Source organism: Suricata suricatta, chromosome 12 (assembly GCF_006229205.1).
Source record: "Suricata suricatta isolate VVHF042 chromosome 12, meerkat_22Aug2017_6uvM2_HiC, whole genome shotgun sequence".
Classification (NCBI taxonomy): Eukaryota; Metazoa; Chordata; class Mammalia; order Carnivora; family Herpestidae; genus Suricata; species Suricata suricatta.
Window position 1 is genome coordinate 66,109,568 of NC_043711.1, and position 10,606 is coordinate 66,120,173.

The following is a 10,606-nucleotide window of genomic DNA, read 5'->3' on the forward strand; positions in this document are numbered from 1 at the left end:
CCTGTTGGGAAACTGAAAAGCAGCCCTTCTCCTGCCCCTCCTGATTCACAATATTTGAGGGAGACCCCAGGATTCTGTATTAAAAAGGAAACTGCTAAACAAACGAAGTTCTCCAGGTGATTCACGAACACGCTCGCTGGTATATTCAAGCACGGGTGGTGATGATTTACTCTTGTTACTTTTGGTGTTGTGAAAAATAAAAGTAGGAACGAGCACTATTTTCCTGGTAAAGGAAGAGTATTTATCTTCTCCTGCCCATTCCTTGTCACCACACTTCCGAAATGGTAGGTTCTTAGAAGGAGAAAGTACATGAATTCAGGAACACTTTTTTCTGGCGGCCCAACAGACGTGATGCCAAGACTCCCAGAAAGTCTGTCATCTGCCTGGTGTGCAAACGTCACCCGCTCTGTTGTCCTGCAGGGGCTTCCGTACCCTGGCCTTCCCCATTCCTGCCTACCTGGCCTTGCAGGCTCTTTGATCTTTGGGCCTCTCGTACCCTGGCCTTCCCCATTCCTGCCTACCTGGCCTTGCAGGCTCTTTGATCTTTGGGCCTCTGTCCTCTTACCAGAAGAGGGCAGAGGAGATCAGGGGCCTTTATGTTTTCAGCTCCAGATCCCTTCCTTGGTCAGTTGAGGTCTTACCTGAAGCCCAGGTTAGCGGGCCTGGACCCCCGCCCCTCTCCAGCAGTCCAGCCCCTCACAGTGCCTCCTGAGGGGCTGAAACTGAAGCCTGGGCAGCTGGCTATCGGAGCCCAGCTTGACATTGGCAGATGCCCGGGACCCATCCTGATGACAAAGCAAGACCTGTGAGGTTGAAGCCTCCATCATCTGGCCTGAACAGACTGGGACAGCCTCCCTTTCAAATGACCTGCTCGCACTGTGGGTTCTATTTACCTTTGCTCCCTTGTAACTCCCTCTGGCAAAGCAGTAAGAAATAACAGTCAAAAACCATAATGCCATTACTTCAGAGAAATAGGTTGGAAGTTTAAGAAAATGATTGCAGGTATGTTATGTAAATGAAATTGCTGGACAAAGCCCTAGCCCCAGGAAATTTAAAGTAGTGGAGGGCACGCTCTCAATTTATATCCTGCAGTGTGCACTAAGAATGCCGTGTGGGCTTTTAGCTTGATGTCCCTGGCTTTTGTCAACCAGCTTCACTCCCAGGCCATTTAGTATTAATACTCTGTTATAGCGGATACAGTATTGTGATTTTCAGGGAAGTGATTTCCCGATGTGTGTTCCTCCAGAAGTCACACAAAGGATGCTTTTAGCTTCATGTGTTTTGATGGAATAGACCTTGTGAAGACCTAATTCAGGCCAACAGATTCTGAGCTCTTTGCTCTGGCTGTGATGCGCCCGCAGCTTTCTGTGGGTGTTGGTTTTGTGTGTTATTATCTCTCTGGGTTCTCACGGCTAAGCCAGGGCCTGCCGTGCGGCCTGAGTCAGCCACTTAGGAAATTCCGCAAGTGTGAAATTTTAAATTCAAGTGGAACTAGATTAGACAACTGAACTTGGCTTTCCTTGTTGGCTTCCTTATGAGCAAGATTTAATCCATTCTCTGTCATCTTTTCCACCCAGTCGTTGAATAGTCACTGGGGACAAGTGTCACGCAGTGGCAGATCTGCTCACCAGCCCACCCTGAGCCACTTTATCCTCTTGTCTTCCTATGTGCTGCAGCCCTTGCCTGGGATGCCCTGCTTCCCTTACCACCCATAGAAATCCTGGTGGGCCTTCACAGCCTCATGCCAACCGCTTTGCTCTGTGGGATCTTTTCCACACCCTCCCCCCGCCCCCCAAAAGATGTCTTTGACCAACTCCAATACGTGTCATCTTAATTATAAACATTGGCAGTTACTTGCTTATATCTGGCTCCTTTTCCTTACCATCTCTGAGACTTTGTATTAATATTGTTCTCTGGTTTGTTGCCCACCAACTGGCCCTTGATGTCAATTTTTTATGCATTTTTCGTCCTCCTTTGAAAATACTACATGCTGTGCAAGTTGATGCTCAGTAAGCACTTGCTCATCAGCAGACAGATGAAGGGCTGAGTTAGGCTGAGCATTGCCTCCATGGAACCCATGAGTGTTGACCCTGGTGACCTTGTAATCACACCCTGTGAGTTAAGAACTTGGCTTTCAAATTGCTGTTGGTACCACCAGAGAGCTGGTAGTACTGTGCTGTGTCAGCATCTGAAGCTAGAATCCCTGAAGTTTGGAACTGAAGGAATTTAGAAGACTGTTAACTCTTCAGATTGGTGTATGAAGAAATTGAGACCCAGGTTTCATTAACTTGCCCAAGTTCACACAGTGAGTGAGCTGCAGCACCTGCATTCCCTGGGCCAAATTTACTGGCAAGCTTGGCGCTCCAGCCTCGTGGACCTGGATCCAAGCATACCTGGGACAACAGGAGAATGGCCTTACACATACTTGACCTTATATTGGATGTATCAGTTATCATTGAAAATAAGTGTTCGGTTCTACAATGGTTTAATTTCTCAAGATACTCACCTTTCCTAGGTCTCTCGCCTATTTCCCTTTTCCACATCCTCTGCCTTAGCCAAAGTGGATTCCTAGTTTTTGTGACTTAGGCCTTTGTTCCTATTGCTTTTTGTACCTGAAAAGCCCTTCACCCTCATCTCCACATGTGCAAATTCCTACTGGCCTCTGGAGACTCAGCTTAGAACTGCCTTGACCATGCAGGTTCTCCTAGATTGGTGGTGGTTAAAAATTCTTTCAAGCATAGATCTCTTTTGTCAAACAGAGGTACTTAGGGAGATAACTATATATGGTCAAAGACCAGCTGTTTTGTTGAGGCAAGGGTAGGGGGCTCAGAATCCTACACATCTGCCTCAGAGGATTGGCTCAGAGCACAGTGGGAATATCTTTGCCTTTGATAATTAAACTCTCTCTAACTTTTGGACACCTGCAGCTTTGTTCTGAAACCTACTTGTGGCTCATTATCCCCTTATACTTTGTCTGATAAGTATGTGACACCTTTACTACTAGAAGGTAAAGCTCTTTGCAAAAAGTGTCTGGATCGCCCATGATTTCAAAAGCAATGTCACACCCAGTGAAGATGCTCTGGAAATACTGTTCATAAGTGAATTCATGTAACCCCCATCTCTCTAGATTAGAGCACGAAATCCAGCAGCTGAAGCAGAAAATCTGTGAGGTTGACGGTGTTCAAAAGGGGCATCGTGGGACTGTGGAAGGGAAGGCTTCTTATTCCAGCTTGCCATCCAGCACTGAAAAATCTCAACTGGTCCCCCTGATGGATGCCAGGTACTGGCCATTAAACTGATGCCAAACTGACATTTGCAATGTGATTTAATATCTTGCTATACCTTGTATTGTCCAGTTTGCATGTGAAGGGATCTATCAGAGGTGACTAGTGATAGGTATCCGTGAGGTATGTATACTTTGTCTCCATCAATTTACTCCCTGGAGGGTAGAGGTATCATTTGAGGGGAACCAAAGATCTGAGGACTAGCCAGACAAATCCTAGGAATTTTAGTGGAGTGTTATGTGAGAAGGTAGAATTAGAAGGTCCATGGAAACCACCTTATTTAGAAAGGAGTGTACCAAGGCCAGGCTGAGAGGAACAAAGAAGTAGAGTTAATTGAACCATACCAGGAAGAAGGACCTTGTGCTGACAGTTAATTTATGAAGTCATTAATTACAAATGGATGCAGTCTGTTATGAAAACTGTACCAGGATATTCGGAATGATCATGAATAGCATATGTATCTGATGTTACTATAGTGAAATGATTTTCAACTTGAGTGGCATTGTAAATTGCTCTGTGGCTTAGAGCTTTCAGATAAGTTGACTTAATCATTCTTTGCCTATAAGAAAGTGGATTATTTTCTTCAACTCCAGCTGTGTCATGGGGGCATTTCAAATTGGACAGTCATGAGCCCTGGGCTCGGTGACATGTATTTGGATATAAAAATGTGTTCAGAATGATCTGATCCTCTGTGTAGCCCTTTAAATCTAGGTTTCCATCTTCAGTGGGGCTAGTTTAAACTTTAAGTAAAAGGTCTAGAGAAGTAATTCATTTGTAAGTGCCCTTGGCCCTGGGTCAGCTGTACATGATTTTCCTTTCAGTACTGAAAGGTAAATACTGCATTTCATTATCCATTCTTCTGTGCTCTTTTACTTAAAATATTAATCTCTTTCCCTAGCATTTCAGGAAATCATCAAGACTTGGTTAGTAGTCCAGAAATGTTTCTAGGATTACACATGTGCTTAGAGAGATGAAACCAGATTCTTTTTTAGTGTGCTAAGAAGTAAACATGTAACACAGTTCATTTTAAGTAGTCCATCTAATCGGTGTCTGTATGGGGGAGGGAGAGTCTGGAACTAAGCAAGCCTTCCATGTGGGCAGTCTGAGCCCCTAGAAGGATTTTAGCTGGAACTGAAATTCTTCAGTCATCTTGGTTTCTCTGAGCAGATGGTTGTACTTCACACAAGTTCACCCCCATTCTCTAGGGTACCAGATATGTAGTTGACAACTGCCTCAGTCATCAACTGTTCCTTGCTTCCACTGTCTTGGCCACATGCCAGGCAGTTTGGAAGGTAGAGGGGCCTTTAAAATGTGGTTTCTGCCAGAGACAAGATGGAGCAGAAACCATTCAAACCATTGTTCCTTGGGAATGGTGAAGATGCACAGAAATTGTGCCCATTCCCCCCCCCCTTTAATTCTCTTAAGTGATTTTGTGATATGAGAAATAACTCTCACAATTTTCCATGCAAAGAAACTGAGGTTTGGTGAATGAAGTGTGGTTCTCAGAGTCCGGTCGGAGGCCATGGAGCCTTCTGAAGCCAATGTCTCTGATTCTCCTGTGGCCAGGAGCCAGTATTCCACCAAGGAGAGCCAGGAGAGACATGGATGGGATCACATCGTCTCCCTTGTAGTCTCAAGATTCTGTGATTTGTTCAGTTCTCTCCTGTTTGGGGGAAACCCAGAGGGTGAACACATGGCACTGCATTTCTTAGCAAGTAGAAAAATGATCAAAGGTCCCGAGTTGTTATGTTTGAGGTTTAGAATGAAGGGCTCCTCGTTTTGAAAGGTGTAGTAAACCGAGGATCTCAAATGGTCTTTGTGGTCAGAAATCTTTAAGTACCACCTCCTGCATCTCTGTTGTTTGCAGGATCAATGCCTACATTGAAGAAGAAGTCCAAAGACGACTTCAGGATTTGCATCGTGTGATGGGCGAGGATAGCAGTGAATCTGCAGATGTGGCAAGGGTGAGCTAACAGAGCCAAGCGTTTGTTTTCTTGTTTTTATTTTTAGTTTTTAAAGGTTTTTTTTATGTTTATTTATATTTGAGAGACAGAGAGAGACAAGAGTGTGAATTGGGGAGAGGCAGAGGGAGAGGGAGACACAGATTCTGAAGCAGGCTCCAGGCTCTGAGCTGTCAGCACAGAGCCTGAAGCAGGGCTTGAAGTGAAGAATCATGAGATCATGACCTTAGCCAAAGTTGGTGCTTAACCGATTGAGCCATCCAGGCACCCGTCATTCGTTTCTTTTTTTATTTCTTTTTTTATTTAATGGGGTTTTATTTTAAGCAAAAATTACATGCTAGTGTAGGTATTCCAAATTTTTCTTTTTGTCATGTAATAGGTCTTAGAAATATTTGAATGTCTGTGCACACCTTTTTTTTAATTTATAGTTTATTGACAAGTTGGTTTCAAATACTGAAAATAAACTGAAGGCTGAAGGGGGAGGGGAAAGGAGAAGGGGGTGATGGTCATGGAGGAGGGCACTTGTGGAGAAGAGCACTGGGTGTTATATGTCATTCGTTTTCAAGGTGATTTTTCCATAATTGGTGGCGCTAGTGGTGATGGGCACCCTTATTATTGTTTCTCAGTGAGAAAATTGAGACACAAAATTTTCTATAAAAATTAATTATTGCTTGGTAGAACTTAATATGTTATAAATAATATTGATTCAGAAGAAACTTTAAAAATTTTTTACTTCTGAAGGAAATTCTTAAGTGAATATAGAATCTACTAAAATGCTTTATTTACTTTGATTTATAAAGGTTCTACATGTAACATTTTTGTGTTTTCTCCAAGAAATACAACCAATTTCCTTAAGTATTTAATTTTGCTTGATAAATTATCCTGATTAGATCTATAATTTTGCTTTTGAGAAGATATGTATTTGTGATGTTGATTTTTATCAAAATAGAACATTTCATTCCTATTCTGCAAATTAAGAAGGGTCCAAAGGAAATTTTGCTGTGTTAATATTATTCTTAGAATTTCAAGATTGGGAATAGATGCTTCAGTTTCCCTACAGGCAGATGGATTGATAGAGTCCTATTTGCCTTGGGAATATAAATTCTATAGAAGGGATGTCATTGTTGAGTAAGTATGTTTCTTTAGAATTTTGTTCCCATAAATATTTCTAATCAAATCAGTTTCTTTTCCCTCTATGAACAAGCTATAATTTAATATAGAGGGCTTTTTATTTTCTTATCAGGATAATGAGAAACTCTACAATGGCACCATTCAACGTAAGCTAAAATATGAGGTAGGTAATGATTTTTCAGATTGATAAGGTCGCCTTAAATTATGGCATGCTCATGTGATTAAATTTTCTTAATGTTTAGTTGCATAATTAGAATTTTGAAGTCCCAGTGAGATTAATGGCTAATAGGGAAGGCAAGCTATTATTTGGACTTAAAATTAAACGGAATCCTGCCGGTTGAAAACTGCTTGGACTTTATTTGAATGGCATATAGCTGTGGTGGAGGCCCCTTGCCCAGTTTTTCATTTGTAACAGTATCCTTTCCCTTGGTCTGCATTTAAAAGGCAGAATTATATAATCAGAATCAGATATGGGGTTTGGAAATGAAACTGAACACTTCTCCACGTTTCAAAAACCCTGCTCGTTTTATGGACTGTGAGTTGGCAGTAGCACAAAGGACATACTCTTGGGTGATACGCTTATTTCTCTGGTGGGTTGTCGAACCGAGGTTTATTTGGGCCTACAATCTGTAAGGTTTTACTTGCAGTATTTTCCTCCACTGAGGGATGTGTCCTTCCCATACATTCCTAAATTAAAAACAAAACCCCCCACAAAACTAGGTGGTAGAAATCTTATAGATGGTGCCATATATTATAGAACAGAGAGCAAGAGGTGAAGGGCCAGGTGGTCATAGGAGGCTTAGCTGACTTTGGCCACTGCCATGCCTCCACCCCAATGGTCCAGGAACGACATTGTCTTCCTCTGGATATCCACCTCTCTAGCAGATACCCTTCTGAAGTGTAGGACGCTGCCTTTTATTTCTTTGTGTCCACTGTGCCTGGCCTGTATGGGCCTCCAGAAACCCTTTCACAGTGCTGATTAGTAGCTCTGGAAATGGCGATCTAACCAGGGCAGGTATAATTAGAGATTCTTGTGAAGTGAACCAAGAGGCAAGAGAAATATGACCAAGGTTCAAATACTTGTCAGTTTCCTTTTGGCCTTGTCATCTGATTTTTCATTAAGTATGCTCTGATTTTACATTTTGGACATACGGTCATGGACTTATTTTCACAACTAAATCTGACCTTTTGCAAATTGAATCAAAGGTCTTAGGATTTATTTTGGAGCAATTGAAATATTAGACCAAGAAATGGATACTGTGGATCAATCCCGTACAACATATTTCTTTCAAATACTCGGCAATTTGTAAGATAAATAATATGGAAATTGATGTCTTGTGTGTGAATCAGATCATCCATTCTTAAATCATGTATCAATCAATATGTATAGCTTAGGCTTTCGATTTAGCCTCTGCATTAATCTACAGTGAAACCAATGACTGCAGGATTCTTCATGTGCAGAAAGATTTGCAAAAGGTGCTGCCAACCCCCATTTCAACTGTTTTTGACATCTTGAACAGAAAAGGTATCTTGCCCCACTGCTGCCCGGAGATGTCACTGACGCTTCCAGCAGAGAAGAGGGGCGGGAGGCGGATCGGACTAACCGCCCAGATCCTTCCAGCATCTCAGCCTCTCCTGCTCCCTCCTCAGCATCGCGCAAGGGAGCCCACCAGCAAGGACATCGGTCCTCCAGTCACCAGGTGTGGCAGAGCAGTCATCGCCAATATGGTCATCCCGAGTGTGCAGGCCATTTCCAACCAAATCGTTTCAGCCTACCTGAAACTGCATTTCTTAATAAAAGCAACACCAGTGACAGAAAACAGCAGTGTAGGTCCGGACATCTCAGGGAGCTGATGACTCCTAAAGAAGAACACAGCTTGCGAATCAAGTCCAGCTGGACTTTGTTGCAGGATTTGTCCCAAGAAGTGCCTCTATCTAATGGAAGTGAGCAGACCAGGCAAAGCAAGTTACTCTGCTTGGTCTTCTCTGAAACGGTTTCTGGTAAGGACAGTGCCTCCCATGGCATTTCTCGGGATGCACCCGCCGGGAAGTTCTGTGGTGAGCAGCAAGTTGAGAGAGAGTTAGATGCTAAAAAAGCTGGCTCTCCACAGTCCGTGGTAAATACCAGGACAGAAGGCAACAGTGGGTCGGGCTGTTTTTACCACAGGCTGGCAGACCTTTATAAAGATACCAGCAGTCACCTGCTACAGACTGGCACAGAGGTGATCCGCCGGGCGGGGCATGTGGGGAGCCTTTGTGACCCCAGTGGGCTCACCTCCCACATGACAACATTTATCAGAAGACTGCCATTTCTGAAACACTTTCCCCTGGACACGCCCCTGAAGTCACCCAGGACGTCATCCGTGCCTCATGTTCTCCCCAGAGAAGCTCAGGCTGGCAGCGGCGATGGTGGAGAGGCAGGGGTGGCCAGGCCCACAGAGAGAGCGGTACCTTTCAGAGCGCCAGGCCTTACTGCTGCCTCTGCAGCTGCAAGTTCCCCAGACTCCTCCCCAAGCTCAGCGTGGTGCCTAGGACGTGAAGATTCTAGAAGGGGCTCTGCGTTTAAGCAGACCCTTGTGCGATTTCCAGCCCCAATGCTGAAACTTCAGGAGCTGCCTTTGAAAGACTTTCTGGAGCACGTGGCTTGTTCCGTACCAGAACTTTCGGGCGACATGAAGGAAGTCAGAGGTGTTTACTGGCTAGCTGTTGCAAACCTCACAAAGCCTGAGCCTCAGCCAGCATGTCTGCTCCTGCTTCCTTCCATGCTGTGTGCTCTGGTTCTGTCAGATAGCCCTCCAGGGCCTTTGGGCATTTTTCATGCTCTGCCTCTCTCTCGACTAGAGGAAATTCAAATCGGTTTTGGTGGGCAGAGCATTAGATTCTTGGGCTCTGCAGAGAGTCTTCTGCTCACTGTGTTTAGTTACAGCAAAACCCTCTGTCAACGGATTTGCCGTGACCTCCTGTATGTCCTGATGCCCGAGTCTGATGCTGCTGTCCGCACTAATCACCCTTTGTTCCAGCAAGATCTTGTTCAGCTTTCTCTGGATTGGAAAGCAGAAATCCCTGATTTAGTTTTGGCAGACAGTGTTCGGTTGTCATCCAGATTCCAGGATACCTTGGTTGACATGATTTACTTTCTTCATGGAAATATGGAAGTCAACATCCCGTCTCTGGCACAGGTAGAGTTACTGCTCTACACGACAGTCAGAATCGAGGGGGACCCGGATGAAGACAGCCTCCAGTCCTTAGTCCTTCTGAACACCCACATTGCCCTTTTGAGGGAAGATCAAGTTTTCTATCCCCGCACTCAGTCTCTACACACACCTCCTCCACGAACACGGTTTGATGTGACCAGATGCCGTTCTTCAAGTGAATTCAGGTATGTTGTGGTTCTGGAGAAGAAAACCTTGTCAACCATCCAACTTGTCTTCTCAGAAAAACTCGGACTCCTGTCAGATTCAAGAAATAGCCCAGCTGAGCACTTCAGAGGAGCCCAGAACGTCCATTCGTTCCCTGGCACGCCGTGTCCTGTGGGCAGTGAGAACGGAGCACGCGAGGTCTGGAAACTGACCCTCAGCTCTCAGGAGGAGGCTCTGTGGCTCGTTGCCTACCTGACAAGGCTCTCAGAAGGAAACTTGTAAAAATATTTTGCATATTTTTGAGACTTTAAATAAAACGAACTTTGTGAGAATAGTCAAGGACCCGGAATAGCTCTGTGTAGCTAATTGATTTGAAACTGGAAAAATGCAGACCTCTAAAATTGGAAATGTAAATATGTTAAGTATCTACCAAAAAAAAAAAATAGGGGGTAGCAGAGCACTGATAAAATATCTTTATCACCATCCTGCTTCCTTTTCTTGAACCTCAGCCTTGTAAATTTGGGTCTGCCTCATTATTTGTTAGGTGATTAAAGCATTTCTGATTGTTTTTGGCTTCATGTTGACTTTTAGTACAGTGGCTTGGAATCTGTCTGTGTCTGCTGGATTCTGGCAGGCTAATTTGTGCTGCTTGAAAAAGTGCCCTGTTGGCAGTGACCTTCCCTGACATCCTCCATTTTAGCCATGATTAGGACAGCTCTGTAGCAGAGCACATTAGTGATGCATCAGGCTTCCTGGAAGGACCCAGGGATTTAAAATACCCTCCCCTCGCTATAATACATGGAGTGGAGAGAGCACCACATGCCCTGCAGTGTCTTCTTCCTCAGTTAATTGCCTTTTTCTTCCTCCTTTC

At 44.2% G+C, this 10,606-nt stretch overlaps 1 protein-coding gene across 1 annotated transcript in view; it reads left to right on the top strand.

The window, feature by feature from the left end:
- KIF16B (kinesin family member 16B) overlaps positions 1-10,309 on the top strand; it is a 195,065-nt gene extending 184,756 nt beyond the window's left edge. Inside the window, exons 20-23 of the mRNA XM_029917053.1 lie at positions 3,128-3,280; positions 5,152-5,248; positions 6,489-6,538; positions 9,321-10,309. Of these exons, the coding sequence (XP_029772913.1) occupies positions 3,128-3,280; positions 5,152-5,248; positions 6,489-6,538; positions 9,321-10,017 (997 nt within the window). The 3' untranslated portion in view covers positions 10,018-10,309. The remainder of the gene's footprint in view (positions 1-3,127; positions 3,281-5,151; positions 5,249-6,488; positions 6,539-9,320) is intronic.
- Positions 10,310-10,606: the final 297 nt, after the last annotated feature.